The sequence below is a fragment of the Peromyscus eremicus genome, chromosome 23 (assembly GCF_949786415.1).
Source record: "Peromyscus eremicus chromosome 23, PerEre_H2_v1, whole genome shotgun sequence".
Lineage (NCBI taxonomy): Eukaryota > Metazoa > Chordata > Mammalia > Rodentia > Cricetidae > Peromyscus > Peromyscus eremicus.
This window is the reverse complement of record NC_081438.1, coordinates 10,925,644-10,947,885: the sequence shown is the minus strand read 5'-3', so window position 1 is coordinate 10,947,885 and position 22,242 is coordinate 10,925,644. Positions and strand designations below refer to the sequence as shown.

Below are 22,242 nucleotides of genomic sequence, written 5' to 3'. Positions count from 1 at the left end.
CAGGTTAGCTATTTTTCTTTGTTTTTTTGTTTGTTTGTTTGTTTTGATGAGGGCTTCTGCTGTGTAGTTCTAGGTGGCCTGGAGCTCCCCAGCCCCCTGCCTTAGTGCTGGAATGAATGCAGTGTAGTGTACCCTGCCTTCCCTCCAGCCTCAGGAGGACAAGGATTGAGCACAGCAGCACCTGCCCAGAAGGCTCTGGAGTCAGACTATGTGCTCCTCTGCTGCAGGCCTTGACCAAAGATGGCAGGATGGTGCACAAGGCCCCACAGAGGGAGTCTCCAACCTGGGGTCAGATTTTAGTCTTGTGACCCCTGACCCTTCCATCCTGTTCCATCACAGGCAGCCTTCCTGAAAGCCTGCTTCATCTGCCTTATCCTCTGACATGTTCTTTGGGAGACAAGAGATTCAGAAGGGGAGAGAAGGTCTCTAGCTTGACTTCTATCTGTGAACGACTGGAAGGTTCTATCCTATGTCTGATCAACAACAATAAACCACAGAAGATCCATGAGGGTGTGTGAGATGAGTCATACATATATAGGTGTGTGTGTGTGTGTGTGTGTGTGTGTGTGTGTGTGTGTGTGTATGGTTCAACCTGATGCATTTATTGAGCACATATTACATGTTTCTCATGGGCCCAGGCACAGCACACTCCATAGTAAACAGACACCGAGCAGAACCAATCCACTACAGCTTTGAAGCCAGGCAGCTTAGCATCTGTTCAGTTCCCTAATTTCACATAAACCTCAGACAGGAATCCTTGGTTCTTTCTGTCCATGTCCCCAAGACAAGATTCTAGACCTGCCCCATGTGACACAGGAACAGTTCCCCAGCAAGACAGAGTTGAGAGGCATTGGGACTGTGAACAGTGCATGTGAGGATGCACTGTGGCAGAAACATGCAGGCTGGGGTTCGAGGAAGTGCGTGAAAAGAAAAGTGTATGGAATTTGTGACTCTGGTGGTCACAAAAACAGAAACACGGTTGTCTATGGTGATGATGAGCTTTGGATGCACTGAGTTAAATCACAATGAGTGTCCACTTCCTTATTCTCTTTCTGAGACAAGATCTCATTATGTGGCATAGGCCTGTAACTCACAGGCATCCTCCTGCCTCAGTCTTCTGAGATCTGGAATCACACACACACACAAACACACACACACACACACACACACACATGCACGCACACACTCACTCATGCATGCACGCGCGCGCACACACACACAACCCTCCACACAGAGACCTAATTGTTCCATAGTTCCATGTTGTGAACCAGTAGCTCATTAGACCCAAAGCACACATGTACACTCACCTCTTGTACCCTGCTTACTTAAGAGTTCAGGGCATTGCACAGGTCCACCCACTCCCAAAGCATGCTCATGTCCCCAGTGTTCACTCTCTTAATAACTCTGTGTGTGTGTGTGTGTGTGTGTGTGTGTGTGTCCTTCCAGTCCTCATTCATTCAGTTCTCATTCTAGTGACCCCAAGAACAAGGAGGCCCAATGCCTCTATTGGGGCATGAGAAGACACATGTCCCCTACCTCAGAATACACCACACTCAGCCCTGTGTTCTATCTGAGCCCTTGGTGGACGCCATGATGCTGGTCTATGATTCCAGTCTTGCCTCTTCTGAAACACCCCCAGAAACATAGAGGTTTGAATAAACAATGCCCAGGGGCCCCCATGTCTCCTGCCAACCTGAGGAGACCCATCATGTGAGCCCTCATGTACCCCACACTAAAGCAAGTCTACATGTGACATGTAATGGCCACATCCCATGTCTCCATGATGGAATGACCCCCTGTGTGGACCTCTGAGAGCCTTCCCAATGATAAAGACCATGGAGGTTAACGGCAGGACACAGAATGAGTGATGAGCAGTCCTAGGGAGGAGCCACAAGGTGGCAGGATCAGGTTTCCATGACAACGGGGTGACTGAAGAGCATCTCTCAGATGGAGAAAGAGTTCCACACTTGACACTTGTACACCACTGTGTCTGACTGCCATGTTGTGAAGCATCATGCTTGCTCCAGACTGGACCTGCCCAAGAGCCCTTTGTTCCTAAGCACAGTGCTCATCCCTGCTCTTCCTGTGGGCTCCATGTTGGTTCTGACTTACCATCCACCCTGGTCAGGGAAGTTTTGGGGTTTGATGACAGACACTTTGGGTTTCCAAACCCACTCTTCAACTTTGATCTTCTGCCCAAGGTCAGGGGCCTCCTCCTTTCCAGCATCCACCCACTGAGTAAGTAGTACAAGCCAATTGAGAAGAACCATTGCTCTGTCCACCATTTTACCACAGAGTTCAGTTCCTCAGGAAGCCACTTCATCTACACTCAATGGGTTCAACTCTGAAACTCAATTCAGGTCAGTAACTGGGGGATGGACCTGCTGTGACAGCCATGGCTCTCACCCTCTGGACATCCCTTGTGGTTCCTTCTAATGGCCCACAATGGCTCCTTTTCATGGCCAACTTCACCAGCCTTAGACCCTCTGTGGAAACACCTTTGGACTTGTGCTGTGGGATGCTCTGTATGGCAAATGTGTTACTCTGATTGGTCAATAAATAAAACACTGATTGGCCAGTGGCTAGGCAGGAAGTATAGGCGGGACTAACAGAGAGGAGAAAAGAAAGAACAAGAACAGGAAGGCAGAAGGAGTCACTGCCAGGCTTCTTGCTAACTGTTCTTATAGCTTAAATTAATCCATTTCCACAAATCTATACCCTGCCATGCGGCTCGTGGCTTACCGGCATCTTCACATGCTGCTTGTCATGGCAGTGGCTGGTACAGATGAAGTGGCAAGCATGATGCTTCACAACATGGCAGTCAGACACAGTGGTGTGCAAGTGTCAACTGTGGACATCTGACTCCATCTGAGAGATGCTCTTCAGTCACCCTGTTGTCATGGAAACCTGATCATGCCACCTTGTGGCTCCTCCCTAGGACTGCTCATCCCTCATCCTGTGTCCTGCTGTTAACCTCCATGGTCTTTATCATTGAGAAGGCTCTCAGAGGTCCACACAGGGAGTCATTCTATCATGGAGACTCTGGATGTGGCCATAACATGTCACATGTGGACTTGCTTTAGTGTGGGGTACATGAGGGCTCACATGATGGGTCTCCTCAGATTGGCAGGAGACATGGAGGCCCCTCTGGCCATTGTTTGTTGAAACCTTCTCTGTGTATCTGTGGGTGTTTCAGAAGAGGCAAGACTGGAATCATAGACCAGCATCATCGGGTCCACCAAGGGCTCAGATAGAACACAGGGCTGAGTGTGGTGTATTCTGAGGTCTAGGGGACATGTGTCTTCTCATGCCCCAATAGAGGCATTGGGCCTCCTTGTTCTTGGGGTCACTAGAATGAGAACTGAATGAATGAGGGCTGGAAGCACGCGCGCACACACACACACACACACACACACACACACACATACACACACACACACACACACACGTTATTAAGGGAGTGGGCAGGAGCATGCTTTGGGAGCAGGTGGCCCTGTGCAATGTCCTGAATAAACTCTTAAGTAAGCAAAGTCCTAGAGGTGAGTGTATATGTGTGTCTTTGGGGCTGACAAATGAGCTACTGGAACCATTAGGTCTCTGTGTGGGGGGGTGGGAGTGGTATGTGTGTATTGTATGTGTATGTGTGACTGAGAACTCAGGAGACTGAGGCGGGAGGATGCCTGTGAGTTACAGGCCAACCTATGCCACATAATGAGATCTTGTCTCAGAAAGAGAATATGGAAGTGGACACTCATTGCGATTTAACTCAGTGCATCCGAAGCTCGTCATCACCACAGACGACCATGTTTTTGTTTTTTGTGACCACCAGAGTCACAAATTCCATGCACTTTTTTTTTTCATGCACTTCCTCGAACCCCAGCCTGCATGTTGCAGCCACAGTGCATCTTCACATACACTGCTCAGAGTCCCAGATCCCCTTGGCCATGTGCAGCTGCAGAACAGCTTCTGAGTCACATGGGGCAGGTCTAGAATCTTGTCTTGGGGACATGGACAGAAAGAACCAAGGATTCCTGTCTGGGATTTATGTGATATAAGAGACCTGGAAGGGCCGGGCGGTGGTGGCGCACGCCTTTAATCCCAGCACTCGGGAGGTAGAGCCAGGCGGATCTCTGTGAGTTCATGGCCAGCTTGGGCTACCAAGTGAGTTCCAGGAAAGGCGCAAAGCTACACAGAGAAACCCTGTCTCGAAAAAACCAAAAAAAAAAAAAAAAAAAAAAAATAGACCTGGAAGGATCCCAAACCATGTGGCATCATAGCTGTAGTGGATTGGTTCTGCTCTGTCCACTGCTGAGTGCTCGGTGCCTGGACCCACATGGAGCATATAATATGTGCTCAATAAATTCATCTAGTTGAACCATGTGCACGTGCGCGCACGTGTGCGCGCGCGCACACACACACACACACACACACACATAACTATACACCTATGGCTCATACACCCTCATGGCATCTGCTGTGGTTTATTGTTGATCAGAAATTGAACAGAACCTCCCAACAGACACAGACAGAAGTCAAGCTGGAGTTCTTCCCTCCCTTCTGAATTTCTTGTCCTCCAGAAAACACGTTGTAGGGCAAGGCAGATGAAAGGAGCCATGAGGAAGGCTGTCTGTGATGGGACAGGATGGAAGTATGGGTGAACAGGGATCAGCAGTCTGGAATCCCTCTCTGGTCAAGGCCTGCAGCAGAGGAGCACATCCCCCGACCCCGGAGCCTTCTGGGAAGGTGCTGCTGTGCTCACAGGAGGACACATGTCCAGTTCTCATCCACCTGAGGATGGAGGGAAGGCAGGGCCCATCAGGTCTGCACTGCAGTCATCCCAGCACTAAAGCAGGAGGGTGGTGAGCTCCAGGCCACCTAGAACTACCCAGCAGCAGCCCACAGCAAAAAAAAAAAAAAAAAAAAAATAAGAAAAGAAAAAAAATCTAACCTGATGATATGGCACTCTAACCTCTGCCTGTAACAGAAAACACACAATCATGTCAGGATCCTGCATTCCTACTTGGAAGGGAATGTTTACGAGCCTTACATCAGAATAAAAACAAAGAAAAGAGCTAACCTGATGATATAGTACATTAACCTCCACCTGAAACAGAAAACACACAATCATGTCAGAATCCCTCATTCCTACTTGGAAAGGGATGCAAATGAGCTCTGAGGGTGGGCACCATGACTGGCCATCAGAGCCCCTCAGAAGAAGAACAGCACACCCCCATGTTGGGTAGATGGCCATCAGGACTTTTTTGGGGGCAGCACATTGAAGATGTATGTAGCCCCACCTGAGGTCCCCTCATTCAGTAACAGATTTGCCAAATTGGAGACATGGCCTAGCCACCTGTGCACTGCATGACAGTCCTGGAGGCCACAGCAGCCACAGCCGCCTCCCTCCTGGGTCCCTTCTTTTCTTCCTGACCTTCTGAGGTTTGCTTCCCACATGCCTGCACCCATACGAAGCTCCATCCTGAGTCCACACATGACCTCATCTGTTCCCTAGCATCAGAAAGTCCCCCGCCCCATGAGAGGAAAAGTCCAAGTGCAGGTCCCTCTGTGCCTCTTTGGCTGTGACACCGCCCCCCGGAGTCCCATTGACCACATGATAACAAGACAGGAAAGATGGGCTGCTCCATGGACCTGAGCACTGGCTTCAGAGTCCACAGGAATCCCAGCCTCACCACTTCTTAGCTGAGCATCCCTGAGCCAGTGGCTTCAGTTTGCATATCCTTCTGACTCTCCCTTCTGTCGTGTGTGTGTGTGTGTGTGTGTGTGTGTGTGTGTTTCTGTATGTATATGTGTGTATTTGTGTGTGTTAAAAAATAGAGAACGCTATTTTCCTCGAGTGTTGTCCACCTTGGCACTGGACTGGAACTCACCAAGGAGACTATGCTCCCTCATCAGCCTGTGCAGGGATCTTGCTGTCCATGCACTGGAATGTCAAGGGCACATCTCCTTGTCTGGCTTTTTTACATGTGTCTGGGGATGATATTAGTCTCCTCATCCCTACTTACGTGGCAGATGTTTTATTGACTGAGCCATATTCCAGGCCCTGAGCCTTCTCGGCTCATCAGAAAGAGAAGGATGTTAGTAAGTACACCTTGTAGAGGACTAGTGAGGATCCAGTGAGCTAGTGTATGATGAAGAACACAGGATGAGCATGTGTGAGGATCCAGTGAGTTACTGTATGATAAAGAGCACAGGATGAACATGTGTGAGGATCCTGTGAATTATCATATAATAAAGAGCAGAGGACAGAGCCTGAGCACGAAGCAGACACTCAGCGCAGAGGCTGTCATTCCTTAGGACACTGAGTGACAGGAACTCTGCAGAGGTGAAGTGACAATCTCTGAGGACAGAGTGACTGAGAAGCATGCAGTGTGGCAGGACAACCTACAAGCCTGGGCACCTTTGGGAAGACCACATGCTTGTTTGAATATTCTCCCAATAGATGGAGTGACCAAAGCTGTGTGCAAGGGGACAGGATGATGACAGGTTCTCACCGGCACATCCCAGGAGCGCACTCGGGAACCATCCCAATTCCTAAAGCATGGGTAATCCAGCCAGGCCATAGCCTCTCCAGCCAGTTGCTGCCAGGCTTCTGGGTTCCCACCAGCCACGTTCCCTGTTGGGTCAGCAGGGTCCAGGATCACAGGCCTGCAGAGCAACATTCAGAGAGGGAATTGACCAGCTGCCCAGTGTCCTAGGAACAACTGCACAGGGGCAGTGGAGGAGCCCAGCAGATCACCACTACCCAAAGTTTGTCCTGAACCCTGTCCCATGCATAGAGCAAGCCTGGAGGGATCCTTGCCCATGACCAGGAAGGCCTGAGTTCCAATCCTCTACCCTTTATTAGCTGTGTGTCCTGGGGCAGGTTCCTCAGCCTCTCTGATCTGTGAGATGTGGAGAGTTGAACCAGCAGAAGACAACACAGGATCAAGACAGGCTCTTACCTGGGGTGACAATTCTATTGTATTGTTCAGAGTTAATTAGTCCAGCCCTGTTCTATGCCTCCCAGCCCTTATGATATTCTTACAACTGGAACATCTCAGTTCTTCCTTCATGCAACCCCCCTCCCTCTCCTGTTTGGGTCTGGACAAGGTCAGAGCCTTGTTCTCCTCATCTGCAGACAGGAGAGCCCACCCCCATCTCCCAGGGCTGGTGGTTTTCATGTCAATAAGGGGCCAGCAGACAGGACCCAACAAAGTGATGGGATAGGAGATGCTCCATTGATTCAAAGCTCCTCTCCATTTCCATCTGGGTCCTCCCTGTGGGGAGCTGAGCCACATGGGGACAGGCTACCTGGCTCTTCTGAGCTGTCTGTGCAGGTAGTCAGAGATGTATTGGTCTTCAAAATCATAATACTCTGTCCAGTAGATTCGAAGCTGCCTGTACTTGGTGACTAGTTCCAAGACTGTCCGGAAGCCCTGGGCTGTGTTGAACTCAGTGACTCCACTCCCACATTCCCAGGCATAGACTGTGAGCAGCTCCAGGGCATACTTGGGAGGCAGTGGCTTCCTCAGCTTCTCCTTACACTGAGAAGAAAAAGGCAATGAGAAAAACGGTCTGTCACATCAGCTGCTGTGTGGGGACCACTTCTCACGGGGTCAATTCAACTGCCACCTGATGTTGTCATTATAGGTTTATTGGCACACAGCCACACCCGTTCATGTATGGACACTCCTGTGCTATAGCTAAGGGCAGAGTAGTTGAGATGGAGACTGTGTGGTCCACAAAGACTGAGAATTTACCGGCAGGCACAGGAGGAATCGCGACAGCTTTAGCGACAGCCAGGGAGTGAGGGTGGGGGCAGGATAGTAATGATGCTCACTTTTGAAGGTTTTATCACAGGATACAGAATAACTAGGAAAAGCCTAATGAGATAACTCAGTGTGTTATGGGTCCCCCTCTCCTTGCAAGGATAATAACTAGTGTTCAGATCCCCAGCATGCACATGAATGCCAGGCTTGTGAGGGAGCTGACTCATAATCCCAGCCTAAGCAGATGGAAATGGGGGTCCCCAGGACTAGATGAAGGTCCAGAGCTGCTGATTCAGCACACTGTAGGTTCAAGTGTGAGACCCTGCCTGGATATAAAAGGTGGAAAGTAACTAAGGACCTGGCATCACTCTCTGGACTCCACATGCTTATGTACATACATGCACACACATAGACATGTGCTCCCATGAACAGGTATACATAAACGCACACCATATATATCTCATACACATATCAAAACTCCAGAAATATTGCAGGATGGATGTTTAAAGCAACCGTAGCTTGACACATCAGGAAAATCAGAGCCATAGTAAGCAGCAGTGCATGTTAAAAAACAGACAAACTAATCCAGGCGGTGGTGGCGCACGCCTTTAATCCCAGCACTCGGGAGGCAGAGCCAGGCGGATCTCTGTGAGTTCGAGGCCAGCCTGGGCTACCAAGTGAGTTCCAGGAAAGGCGCAAAGCTACACAGAGAAACCCTGTCTCGAAAAACCAAAAAAAAAAAAAAACCAGACAAACTAGAGATTTATAGGTCAAGTGGGGTGTGATGGTGCACACCTTTTATCCCAGCATTAGGAGGCAGAGGTAGGCAGATCTGCGAGTTCAAGGCCTGCCAGGTCTACATAGTGAGTTTCAGAACACCCAGAGCTACATCGTGAGATCCTGTCTCAAAATAACAGAAGGAAGAAAGAGAAAGAGAAATCCTAAGATCAAAATAATACATTAACAATGAATTAGATGCAGCTGAAGAGTGAGTTAGTTGACTGGAAACTGGACTAGAAGATATTACTCATAACAAGCATGGGAGGTCCTTCCTCCCAGGTCCTCTCTCCCCATCCTTCTCCATCTTTTGACTTCCCATCACCACTGGATTCTCTGTCTTCCCTTCCCACCACTTCTTCCCTTCCCCCTTGTTCCTCATCTTTCCTCCTCTTCATCACCCCTTCCATTCTCCACCCCCTGAATAGACAGGGCTCATGGCAGACGGGCCACATGCCATACCAGTTGGTACCAATGCTTGACCAGGCGGATGAGACTCTTCAGTTTGGTTGGACGCTGCTTCAAGAAGTTTCTCTGGAGCTCTGTGAAGCAGGTGGAGAACTCGCCCTCCCTCCCCAGGGAGGTGCACTCACTGATGAGATCGATGTAGATTTGAGGGTCAGGCTTGAAGTAGTTGAGTTGACCTGTCAAGGAGGCTTCATTCAGCTAACACCTCAGCCCTTCTCTGGGGTTCTTGGGTATATCTGGGGTGACAAGCTCACAGGCTGTGGGGTTCAGGGAACAGGGCAGAGTTTTACCACAGCAAGCATCACTCCCCATACAGCCATGTGTCCCACCACCCCTCAGGACTGCAATACCATGTGGCCCTGGAAAGTTCCTGCCTCCTACTGGTCCTAATATGGAGCCTTCCTCACAGGCCTGGACAGTGGTGGGAGGAAACAGCACAGTGAGGTCACACATGAGAGAGCAGCAGGGTCATCTTGTGATCTCCAACCATGCTCTGGTGTCCAGTGTCTTCTGCACGGGGCTTGTCGTGTGTGTGTGTGTGTGTGTGTGTGTGTGTGTGTGTGTGTACACTCCTGCTTGTGTCAGAGTTTATGGTGGAGTAGTCTGCTGTGTTTCTATATTATGTGTCTTGGGCTTATAGTCTTTGCCCTATGTATTGTGTGTATTTGTGAGGAGGTATATACGTATGTTCAGTTCCAGAGGAGGACTTGGGTGTCTCCCTTTATAGTTTTTCTCCTTCTCCCTTTGAGGCAGGGTCTCTCTGTGAATGAGGAGCTTGGCTGACATCCAGCAGGCCACAGAGATTCTCCTGTCTCTAGCCATGTACAGCCTGGGTTAGAGGTCAATGTGTGGTGCTTTCTGTTTAGGCGGGTGTTAGGGATTTGAACTCAGGTCCTCACACTTGTGCTGCAATTGCTCTTATCTACTAAGCTCTCTCCCCAACCACTGTGTGTTTTCAGTGCATGATTTTCTATAGTGCATAACTTAATGTCATGTAGTTTTGTTAGCCTAGGTCCTAAGAACAATAGGGTGTGTGTGTGTGTATGTGTGTGTGTGTGTGTGTGTGTGTGTGTGTGTGTGTGTGTGTCCTGAACTTGTAGAGGGGATGGGCAGCAGATAAAAGAATACATGTGGGTGTGTGTCTGTGTGTGGGTGCATGTGCACATTTGAGGAGACTAGACAGGAAGCAGTCTGTACCTAAGGTGTGTGCAGATGTGTGGTCATGGTTGCAGCAGGCCATACCATCAGGCTTTGATGCTGGCACAGGGCAAAATCACCTACTGATGGAGTTGAGGACACAGCTGGTCACTCAGCGACCCAGGAGAGTTTCAAGTGTTTATTTTCACATAGCGGGCCCCATGGGCTAAGTCATCTTGGATAGAGTTGTGGCTGGGGTTCTCACTTGGGCAGTCGCTTACACTGCCATTTCCAAGGGGTTCACTGTGGTGGCCCTGCTTCCCCACTGGAAAGTTGCTGAGGCTGAGGAAGTCCATGACCAAGACAGGCTTCTGGGGAGCCGCCCTCCCAGCTCATTTCTGGGTCACCCCCTCTGGCCCCTTAACTCAGCAGGGCTCTAAGGCCCTGCAGCTTCCCACAGCATGCTGCCCTGCTCCTGCTCCCAGGCTGGCCTCTCATTCCCTGCTGCCTAAGACTCTGCACTGTGTCCATTGCTCTCCTAAGCCAAGGGCAGGGGCCTTGTCACTAAGTTAATAGCAGCAGTTCTCACAGTGGCCAGCAGGGGTGCTGTGCCCCCCCCCCCAGATGTAAAGCCTCAACTATTTTCTCATCTCCCCAAGACCCCACTGTGCTCTCAGGGGTGTTCCTGGATATCTTTGGGTAGAGTTGGGCAATTTGTAATTTTGGAGCACACACACACACACACACACACACACACACACACACACACACACAGGCCTCAGCATAGGTCTGAGGTTTCCTTCTCTCTCATAGAAGATGCAACGGATGTTGATTTTTAGCTATATCTCTATCACTGTTTTAGAGACACAGAATTTCCACACTCAGCCACAGGAAGAGCTGATCACCGTGCAGGTGTTCTGTAGGACGCCCCTGGGGCTGGGGAGACGGCTCCATTAAAGGGCTTGATATGTTAGTATAAGGACCCAAAAGCAGATTCCCAGCACCCACATAAAAAGCTGCAGGTGGACATGGGGGTCCACACCTAAATCCCAGTGCTGGGGAGGTGGAGCCAGGATGATCCCTCAGGCCCACTCTCTGACCAGATAGGCAGATCAGCCAGCTCCGGGTCAAAGGTCAACCTATATCCAAACAAACCAACCAACCAGGCTGTCTTGTAGGGAGTGGAGGAAGCCTGAGTGAATTCCTGAATGTATCTGAGTTTATTTGTTTACAGCCTGGGAGTCCTGTCCTACAGACACCTCCTATGAGACTAGGCAACCCCTCCCGCACCTGTGCTGTCCCTAATAAACACACTGAGGCTTCAGGTTGCCCGAGGTTGTGGGTGCAGCTCCGTCAGAGCACACACCCCACCTGACCCCAGCTGCATGCTGCAAGAGCCATGAAGGTGGACCAGCAAACTCCAGGTCAACCTCTCAAAAAGGCAGGTTCCTAAGCAACCGACATCCAGGATTGGCGTCTGGTCTCTATCCACACCTGCAAATGTGCTCAGGTCTGCACAAGTGAACACCGCCCCACACAGACATACACACACACACACACACACACACACACACACACACACACACACACAGAAACAGAGGAGAGGATGAAGGCACACGGAGGGGCCAGCTGAGGCTCTGACTCGCTTACCCAGGACATCATAGGCCGGTAGCACATCAAACTCCACTTCCTGTTGAAGATCAGGGGAGCTCAGTTTGAAGCTGAGTACCCGGGGGTTGGACCACGGTGAACTCTGGATCTCAAACCTCACTCCTGTAGGTCTCTCACGCTGCAACTTATACAGTTGGTCCTTAATTTCCTGGATGAACTCTCCGCGTAGGTTTAATTGATCCTCAAAGCTGGTGAGATTGGTAAGGAACACCACCAGGTCAGCGTCCGACCTGCCCTTGAGAGCAGTTCCTTTGCCCGAGGAGCCGCCCTGAAAGACAAGGATGAGAATGACAGACGACAGGCAGAGCCTTGCCCAGCAGTCCAGACCCTCAGCAGCCTGGGGTCCACCACCCAGGGCGATGGATGGATAGAGAAAGCCGGCACATACAAAGTGGAATACTAGTCAGCCCTGAAGAGTGAAATCAGGATCTATGTAGGAAAATAGATGGTTCTGGATCTCTTTGTGGTACAAGAAGGAAGCCAGACTCCGAAGAGTGAACATCAGCATTTATCTGTGGAGTCTGTATTTAAATGTATGTGTGTGTGTGTGTGTGTGTGTGTGTGTGTGTGTGTGTGTGATGATAGATGGGGGACTAAGAGGAGGTAAGGGAGGGGGTCTAAAGGAACTGAGGATGAAGGGAGGGTAATGAGGGAGACAAACAGCACATTTTATCTCATGTGGATTCTAGATCTAGCTGCACACAGGTGACATGCAATCAGAGAGGGACTCTCTGGGGATGTCAGTGTCGGGGGTAAAGGACAGGATGGTAGTGGGCGAGAGGAGACTGTGAGTAAATTAACACGGATTTATGAAATGGTTGTCAAGATCCCCATTGTTAGCAGAATGTTAAGAGGAATACGCTAAACTTACACCACATGCTTTCACGAAGATGCCTGTAACAGTATTAAAAAGTCACAGAACAAAAGCTTAAATTTAGAGAACTGAATTCACAAAGAGAAAGATTCTGAGAAAATAATGATACTGAGGAGAGCCTCCCTAAATAAAATGCTGCGCACACTCACTAACACACTGCACACCCCACAGAATGGAGCTGGCACTACAAACTGACATTTCAGTGGCCGTCACAGTGACTGGGAGTGAGGTACTGCTGTCACGTTGTCCCATTTCACAGATGGGACACCTGGACAGTGAGGTTCCATCAGTCCAGTCATCCAGCAGGTGGGGGCGCTGTTCTGTTCTCTACCCTGTTCCACAGCTGGGTGCCCATGAGAACACAGGGACACAGAGAAGGTAGGTAACCCACCCCCACTCAGGGCTGCAGCCTGGCTCCTGAGGGTCCTCTCCCTCCCCATCTGGTCAGCTCAGGCTGAGGGTGGCTCACCTTCACCACCTTGGAGACCCTCACAGGGTGGGCAGCGTCTCGGAAGCATCTCTCCTTCAGGAAATCACATATGATATTGATGGCCTTTTTGACCTCTGTTCGGAATCTGGTGTCGGGAAGGAGGTTGTCCTCTATGAACTTGTCCAGCTCCCTGGCTGGGGTTCTGCTGAGTTTCTCTGCCATCCTGGGGCCAGGAGTGTTTTCTGTCTGCAGCTGCCTCTGGGGCCAGCCTCACCTTATAGCCACAGCTAGTTTCTGTTTCCCAGGAAGGGCGGGGCTATGCAATCAGGCCTCTGCCTCTGATGTTTATGGCATCTGGTCTCCATGGCACTCTGGTGTTTACCAGCAAGGCAGTTATTATGGATTTTCTAATCTTCATCCTGCAGGAAGCATTTTAAACATATTGGTCTGTTTTTTCCTTCTTGGTCTTCCATTGCTACTGAAGAAAAATGGTTTTTTAGCCTCCTAGACATTTAACAGCAATACACACATGTTACTAAAGCTGAAAGAGCAAGTGAGAAGCATCCAGAAGATGTCTGGCACTCAGTTCCACCACTGCTGTGGTGGGTGTGTGAGAGGTGACTGGTTCACACCAGGACATGATAATGAGCTGTCTGCCCAGGCCATGGCTAGCTTGAAGTTCAGCCTTCAGGTCTCACTGTTCCCTGGGTTCTCAGGTGCACACCCATGTGGCCGTCATCCAAGGCATCATCCACAAGAGTTTCACTGCCCACAAACCCCTACCCCATCTGTCCATCATGAAGAATGAAGGGTTCATTTTACTTAATGTGGGATCTCACTATGTTGCCCAGGATAGACATGAACTTGAGAATCTGCAGCTTTGACCTCCTGAGTACTGAGGTTACAGGAATGTGCCCCTCTGCCCAGCTGTGACCACCTGCATTATCAGTCAATTGCTAATCTCCAATAATGTAGAGTGTTGACTTATACCCAGGAAATATCACCATGAGGGACAAGCCTGTCTCCGTGCCAAAGTCTACCTGCTCAGCAGCAGTGGATGTTCATCATGGCAGGTGGGAGTCCTGGAAGGCTGACACAGAAGATGAAGATGTTCGAGGCCAGCCTAGGCTACCTGATGAGACCCTGTCTCATAAAACAGAAAAACAAGCACACACAAATACACACACAGAGACACAGACACACACACACAAATATACACACACACACACACACACACACACACACATCCTGAGTCACTGTTGGAATCACTGCAGAGAGCAAGGAATGGAAGACTGAGAAAATAACTGGAACATTGGCTCTGCTCATGGTTATGGCCACGAGCCGAGGTGGCTTTAAGGGACTTTATTTTTGAAGCAGCAGGAAGCTGTGACTGTGTCATTCAGGTCAGAAGCCTGCCCTCAGGTAAACACAGTCTTCATGGCCTGGTTGGTAACAGAGGCCGCTTGGTTGATCCTGATCTGGTAGTTTGAATGTACTGGCCCTTCTCAATTCATAAGGAGTGGCACTATTAGGAGGTGTGGCCTTGTTGGAGGACGTGTGTCACTGCGGAGGTGAGCTTTGAGGTCTCATATGCTCATCACACTGGCCAGAGTTACAGTCCACTTCCTGTTGCCTTCTGATGAAGATGTGGCCAGCACCATGTCTGCCTGCATGCTGCCATGCTCCCCACCAGGGTGATAATGGACTGAACCCCTGAACAGTAAGACACCCAAACTAAACGTTCCCTTTATAAGAGTTGCCGTGGTCATGGTGTCTCTTCACACAATAGAAACCCTAAGACACTGACCATGCCTGAGGGAACTGTGATGCTGAAGGCCCCTCACATAGGTCCTAGGATGGGATGATAAGAGACCAGCTGAGGGCCCTGAGCAGATCTGGGTGAGGGTCAAGCTAATTATACTTTAGAATATCATATTACATTATCTCATGTGTGTGAATTTGGGGGTCAGAGGACAACTTGTAGGTGTGGGCCTCTCTCTTCTGCATGTGGGTCTCAGGATCAAACTCAGGCCATCAGGCTTGGGCACAAAGAGCTGTACCCTCTGAGCCTTCTCACTGACCCTTTTTGTTGTTGTACAGGATCTCATAGTAAAATAGGCCAGGCTAGCCTTCAACTTACAGCCATCCTCCTGTCTCAGCACCCTGAATGCTGGGATTATACTGCGCCATTATGCCCAGATCGTCTCTCCACTTCCACACACTCCTGTGTGTCTTAAAGAGATCTGATGTATCACTCAGCCCAATGAGGCCAACGGCCCTGGCCACCCTGACTGAGCCAGGGAGTGCCCAGGTCACAAGATTTAATCCTCTTGGCCACATGACCAACTACTGCTGGGGACACACTGCTATTCCTCATGAGCCCTTTTAAAGGAACTGACCAGCTCTGCAGAAAGTGGTTTGTGCCTCTTGGAGGCCAAAAAAACAGTGGAATTAAAAATCCACCTCTGCATTTTTTAAAATAATTTTGAAATTTTCACAATATACATTCAACGTATTTTTATCAAATTCAACCTCCCCTTCCCCCCACACAACTCATGATCCCACCAAATCCCCTCCCAATTTCATGTTACTTTAGTGAATAAATCAGTGAACCCAGTGAGTGTTTCTCAGATTCACACGTGGGTGAGGCCATCCACTGGGATGTAGACAACCTGCCAGCGACCACACCCCTAAGGAAAACTGACTCTGTCCTGGCTGGGTTTTATGCCAACTTGACACAAGCTAGAGTCCTCTGAGAGGCAGGAACTTCAGTTGAGGAAATGTCTCCATAATAGTGACTGTGGGCTTCAGGTAAGCAGCTCCCCTCCATGGCCTCTGCATCAGCCCCTGCCTCCAGGATCCTGCCCTGTCTGAGTTCCTGCCCTGACTGCTTTTGATGATGAACAGTGACAGGGAATTGTGAGTGAAATAAACCCTTTCCTCCCCAAGTTGCTTTCGGTCACTGTGTTTTATCCCAGTGATAGAAACCTCAAGACACTCTGTTCACCAGGGGCCATCAACTGTCAATAGTCTCCCAGCTAGGGGAAGGGGTTTGTGAATACCTCTCCCATCCAGGTTAGAAGATTGACAGGCTTGATGCAGGGGACCACAGCTGCGTGAGTTCAGGATGGCAGCTGTCCTGCCATGTCCAGAAGACACTGATTGGCCCCAGTCCTCTCCCACCTTACAATCTCTCCACCCCACTTCCTCTGTGTCCCCTGAGCCTTGGGAGGAGCGGCTGTAACAGAGACGCCCACTGGTGGCTGAGCACTCCACAGTCACACTGCTCTCTGCTTCAGTTGTGACTCCCTGTATTAACCACTTTCCACTGCACAGAGACCTCTCTGCTGAGGTCAGAGAGCTGCACCAGTCCCCAGGTGCAGAGATGCAGAGGGCAGCCTGAAACTAGGTCCATTTGTCAAAATCGCTCCAGTACATTCATCCCTGGGGCCTGAGATCTCCCAGCCATGGGTCCTTGACCAGATGTGCAGGACCAGGTTGGAGTTTCCCCTTGTGCAGTGGGCCTCAGATCCAGTCAGAATGTGACCAGTGACCCCCATAACATCTCTGCCCCTATTACACCCAGGGTGTATCTTGGCAGGCCAGTCCTTATTGGTAGGGTTCCCAGCTGGGTGAGTCTGTTGACGACTTTAAGTGGTAGAGAAGAATGGACAATGTTGTTCACCTGGATGTTGTGGCTGGAAGATGAAGAAGCTGTGAAGCTGGGATGACGTACAGTTAACTAAGGTAGATTCCTTTCTAGTTGGAGCAGAGATGGACTCGTCGACCTGGAACATGCCTGCTCTGTGGTTCATCACTGAAACCTGGTTTTGCCGGAAGAAGAATGCGTTTCTTCCACATAATTCTCTTTCAGTAGCTGTCCGGTTGGCATGATTGTGGGTATCACTTTCTGCTAATTTATGGGTCAACATTAGCTAGCTGGACTTGAAGACATTTCTCTATAGCTTCTGTAGGTTTCTTGAGTTCATCTTTGAATGTGACATTGCTCACTGTAACCAGAGGGAGAAGTTCACCTTTTTCTGTCAGAATCATAAGATTGCGACAGTCAAAGGTGACAAGAGCTTTCACAAGCAGGAAGTGAAACTCCCACAAATGCCGCCGTCATCCTGCGCCTCTTCTCCTTCCTTTTCCTTCCAAGGAGGGGAAGGGGAGAGAGGCTTTTTCGTTTTGATTTGATTTGGAGCAGTTAAATTCTTGGACAGGGCCAGGCATGGTGATGCTCGCCTTTAATTCAACCAGTGGGGAGGCAGAGGCAGGCAGACCAAACCACCCCCCAAAAAAAGTTACCACTGTACTTGCCCTCAATCCATATATTAATTTGGACTCCATTTGTGACATCTCACCAACCACCAGGTTCACAGGTAACTTCTGCACAGTGTAAGGTTAATTCTAATCTCGATGTTGCTCCAAGGGCTCTGCAGCAAGGTTCCATTCTCTCCCTACAGGTATCTCTCAAGTCTTTTCTCATATTAATTTCCAGCCATTTATTCTGTTGCTATGGAGATTCATCTGCCTTCTTTGAGGCCATGCTCCCTAATGGCCTAATGCCCTCCTGTGAGGCCCCAATTCCAGATGTCCCTCCCCCAACTGCCTAACAGCACCCACCAACCAGGGACCAGAGACCGGACATTTGAGATGTAGGGTGTTCCAGGAGACAATGGGGTGTGAACATGAGGGGATCACAACAGGACAGTTCATAGGCAGAGTCCCCAGGGACAGGGTCCACTCCCAGCTCCTGTCTGCTGAGGAAACAGAACCCAGACCTGTGAGTGTTCAAACACCCGAGAAGAGGGTGGCGTTCCTGCAGTTAGGACATAGGGAACCTTCTCGGGGACAGGCAGTCTTGACAGGAAGTTACCAGACGAACCCCACGTGCTGATACACCCAACTCCAAGAATATGTCCTGCTGCTGACTTTGACCCCTAGGGTGGGATGTCCCAGTTGGCCAGTCTTCATACAAACCCTGGCACACACAGCCCCCTCTCTGCACAGTGGCATCATGCCCAAGCTTCCCTGAAGGTGAGTCAGAGCCCAGCCTGGCTTGGGTCCAGCTTCTCAACCCTGTTAGAGGTTGTGACCTTAAATAAGACTTTACATCCTCTTCACAGGGGAGCAACCTGCTCTTTGTCAAATGGGGGTATGGCTACAGTTCCCTGGCTCTTGGATGGATTTTTGTTGTTAATGTTTTAGAGACAGGATTTCTATACATAGCCCAGGCTGTCCTAAAGCCCTCTAGGTAGACCAGGCTGGCATCATACTCGCAAGAGATCCTCCTCCTGCCTCTGCATTCTGAGTGCTGAGACTAAAAGGCATGTGTCATTCCCAGCATCTGGGAAAGATTTAATGAGCAAATGCTTGAGGATAATGTCAATGTCCAATGCACAGTCTAGAAAGAACTAGACCTTTTGATTTTTGTAAAGATTTATTTTATAACCAGATGGTGGTGGTACACATCTTTAATTCCAGCACCGGGGAGGCAGAGGCTGGTGGATCTCTGAGTTCAAGGCCAGCCTGGTCTACAGAGTGAGCTCCAGGACAGCCAGGGCTACACAGAGAAACCCTGTCAAAAAAAAAAAAAAAAAAAAAAAAGGAAAGAAAGAAAAGAAAAAAGAGATTTATCTTGTGTGTGTGTGTGTGTGTGTGTGTGTGTGTGTGTGTGTGTGTGTGTGTGTGTGTGTGTGTGTATGTAGGTATGTGCACATGAGTGCAATCCCTGAAGAGTCCAGAAAGGGGTGACAGATCCCCAGAGCTGGAGTTTCAGGCAGTTGACCTGGCTGCTGGGAACTGAACTCCAGGTCCTCTGGAAGAGCAGTTCTCAGTCTTAATACCAAGAGTCTCTCCAGCCCCAAATATGTTGTCCTCAGAAAGCCCGCAGGGCCAAGCACACTGAGGGGCGGTAACTAGAGCATTGCTTCCTTCTGACTATTCAAAAATCGTTTTTGTTCTGGGGTGTAACTGAAGTTTTCTGTGTCCTGCCTGCCCTGCAGTCAAAACAAATCTCTCTCACCCTGCAGTCCAGCCGCCGCTCGGACTCAAATTAATACACACAGGCTTATATGAGTTCTAAACTATGGCCATGGCAGGCTTCTTGCTGTCTAGTTCTTACATCTTAAATTAACCCATTCTTATAAATCTATGCCTTGCCACATGGCTCGTGGCTTACCTGTACCTTTACATCTTGCTTCTCTTGGTGCCTGGCAGTGTCTCTCCTCTCTCTGCCCTTCCTCTTCCCAGAATTCTCTTCATCTGCTTATACTTATACTTCCTATATGCATATACGCCTACACTTCCTGACTGGCTACCGGCCAATCAGCATTTTATTTATCAACCAATCAGAGCAACATAGATTTACAGCATACAGCACATCCCACAGCACTGGGGAGATGTGAGTGCTCGCCACACAGACAGGAGAACGTGAGCTGGACCCCAGCACCCATATAATCTGGGCGTGGCTGAAGGTGCCTGCGTTCCAGCCCTGGGGAGGACAGAGGCAGGAGGAGCCTTGGGGCTGCAGGCCACCTAGTCCCACCTAACCACTGGGCTGCAGGTTCAGTGAGAGAGACGGACTCAAAAAACGAGAAAGAAAATGATAGAGGATTGACCTCTGACCTCAACAAGTGAGCGCACACACACACACACACACACACACACACACACACACACACACACATTCAGAAACACACAGAGAGAGACAGAAACACACAGAGAGATGCACAGAGACAGATAGACATGCGCACACACAGAGACAGACACTGACAGACACCCACATACTCGGCACTGAGGAGACAAATGTGAGCGGGGGGTCCCAAGGCCTACATGTTAGGAGACATATGCTATCTAACAGGGCTGGCTCACTTCTAATCACATGGTAATGGGGGCGGGCAGGGCAGCTCACTCTGCCTGGGACCTGGGAAGTGCTCCTGAGTGGTTCCCTGAAGAAGGGAGGTCTTAGCCAAGGACTGAAGCATGCAGAACCTCCAGCCAAATGCAGGAGTGGAACAGCATGCAAGACCCTTGGAACAGCCTCTGCAGAGACCCAGAGGTGGGAATAAAAACCAGAAGAAACACACAAAGGAGCAGAGTGGGGGAGGGGAGGACAGACAGGGAGCCAGGGAGATGGCAAGGGGGCAGGTCATTCCCTAGGGCTGCAGGGACAAAGTGTGTAAACACTCATGTGACAGAGTGACAGTGGGATTCAAGAGCAGAGTGGCTCTGGGTTAGAGACCCAAAGTCAAGACATAAGCGAGCTGGTCCCTTCCAGTGTCCCAAGGGAGACTCTGCTCCTGCCTCTGCCTTCTGCTGGCTCCTGCTGTCCACTCCCTGCCTCCTCCCTCATACCACAGCGCCCTGTGTGCACAGCTCTGTCCAATGTCTCCATCACCCAAGGAAGTCAGCGGCCTCGGGCCAGGAGTCATCCTAATAACCATCACTTAGCACAGCCCCATTTCTTAATAACATTTCACCCTGAGGTCCTGAGAGTTAGACCTCAGTCTCTCTTCCTGGAGAAAGGCTGGGGATGTCCCAGCTCCTAGGTCCCTCTCTGTACATGTACAGGTTGGTAACCCTGTACCCGGATCCTACAGGAAGTGCGGGTGATAGGAGGTAAGAGGGCAGGATGGCAGCCTGAGCCAGCTGCTCTAAAACATGGAACAGATGCCCAGGGGCTCCCAGGCCCAGATGCTCCCACGACACTTGCTTCCCCCACATCTCTCACCCCTAACCCTGGTGCACAGCTCTGAACCCCCTTAGTGCCTTCCCCATCTAAAGTGACCACAGCAGACCAAGGACACCTTTTGCTCCTATCAATCCCCAGGTCCATGGCCTCTTTCGAGAACAGAATCAGGGTGTGTGATGCCCAAGGCAGGCTGGGGGGTGTGGGGAGCAGACATCATCACCATCAGATTGTCTCCTAAAACCATAGGCTGTCCTGGAGTGCCCAAATTGTGTCCGCAGAACAGCATGCAGGTCTAGGGGTGTCCATTCTAGCTTGGTGAGACCGGATTAGTTTAAAGTAAGCTCTCTCTCTCTCTCTCTCTCTGCCTGTCTCTGTCTCTGTCTCTGTCTGTCTCTGTCTCTGTCTCTCTCTCGTGTGTGTGTGTGTGTGTGTGTGTGTGTGTGTATGTGTGTGTCAGTGTGTGTGTCTGTGTGTCTGTGTTAGCTATGATCACCATTTGAAGACATCACGTTTCCCACATAGACAGGACCCCGGTATCAGACCAAGATGACTATCTGTCCCTCGCTTGTACAGTCTTGGCACACTCGTGCACACACATGTGTACACACACACACACACAGCAGAACCACGACTTCCTTGCCTTAGGGCTCCGTTCATCAATCCTGACCTGCCCTGACATCACAGTGACTCATTCCACAGACATGGCGCCAACCACAGCAGCTCCCATTCCTTGCCAAGGCCTGTGTACGGCCCAGGTTAAGGACGTACCTCACACTCATCAACTCATCACCTTCTCATGGAGCGACCTTGTGCCTCCGCAGAACAGGGAGCACACAAGTCATGATGCCTGGGACTGGAAGTCCTGGGTTCAAATTCTAACTCTGAGGGTCATGCTGTGTGATGCTGGGTGACTTAGTCAACCTCTCTGTCCCTTGGCCACCCTGTCTCTAGATGACAGTGCTGTCACCTTGTGAGACTTTTCAGAAGACTGAGTTAATATTTATATTTAGACCACCACCAGGCATTTAATGGTTGTTCACAAATATAACCCCATCTTACAGATGGAAAAACTGAGTCGATCTCATAAACACAGGGTCCACAGCAAAACAGAATAGATGAGAACTGGGGCGTGGGTGGAGGAGGGGAGGGGTCTGCTGCCTCGGGCCTGGTTCTGAGGTGCTCTGTGGACAGCTTGTCCCAGATAGCCTTGTCCCTAGGGTTCCTGGGCTGCCCAGGGGGTCAGAAACCACAAGAGCAGCAGGGGAAGCATGACTTTGACCCGGTAATCTCAAGAACAACACCCTGAGCTGCTGGAGTCGAGGAAATGGGGGAGGAGGAAATGCCAGCCCTGCCTGTCAGTTCAAGGCACGCCCCAAGAAGCCCGGGGAGAAACGAAACTCTCCTGAGGACACAGATCAAC

The 22,242-nt window shown here is 50.2% G+C and overlaps 1 protein-coding gene across 3 annotated transcripts; it reads right to left on the bottom strand.

The window, feature by feature from the left end:
- Positions 1-4,755: 4,755 nt before the first annotated feature.
- Positions 4,756-13,348, bottom strand: LOC131898086 (2'-5'-oligoadenylate synthase 1A-like). 3 transcript variants are annotated; one of them, XM_059249163.1, is made up of 7 exons: positions 13,166-13,348; positions 11,794-12,090; positions 9,009-9,170; positions 7,312-7,544; positions 6,513-6,666; positions 4,949-4,975; positions 4,756-4,788 (listed from the first exon to the last, which is right to left on the bottom strand). In XM_059249163.1, exons 1-7 carry the CDS (start codon positions 13,346-13,348, stop codon positions 4,756-4,758), a joined length of 1,089 nt encoding a protein of 362 aa, XP_059105146.1. The 3 variants fall into 3 exon arrangements, with proteins under 3 accessions (XP_059105146.1, XP_059105145.1, XP_059105147.1); XM_059249162.1 differs by having other exon boundaries at positions 9,009-9,190; positions 11,802-12,090; XM_059249164.1 differs by lacking the exon at positions 4,949-4,975 and having other exon boundaries at positions 9,009-9,190; positions 11,802-12,090.
- Positions 13,349-22,242: the final 8,894 nt, after the last annotated feature.

Bases quoted from the DNA above. Each gene is read 5' to 3' on its own strand.
- LOC131898086 (XM_059249162.1), bottom strand. From the start codon at position 13,348: ATGGCAGAGAAACTCAGCAGAACCCCAGCCAGGGAGCTGGACAAGTTC. The intron at 12,091-13,165 runs GTGAGCCACCCT...CTTGTCTTTCAG, and splicing joins GGGTCTCCAAGGTGGTGAAG to GGCGGCTCCTCGGGCAAAGG. The intron at 4,976-6,512 runs GTGAGAACCTGT...TTTCTGTTACAG, and splicing joins TGCGCTCCTGGGATGTGCCG to GCAGAGGTTAGAGTGCCATA.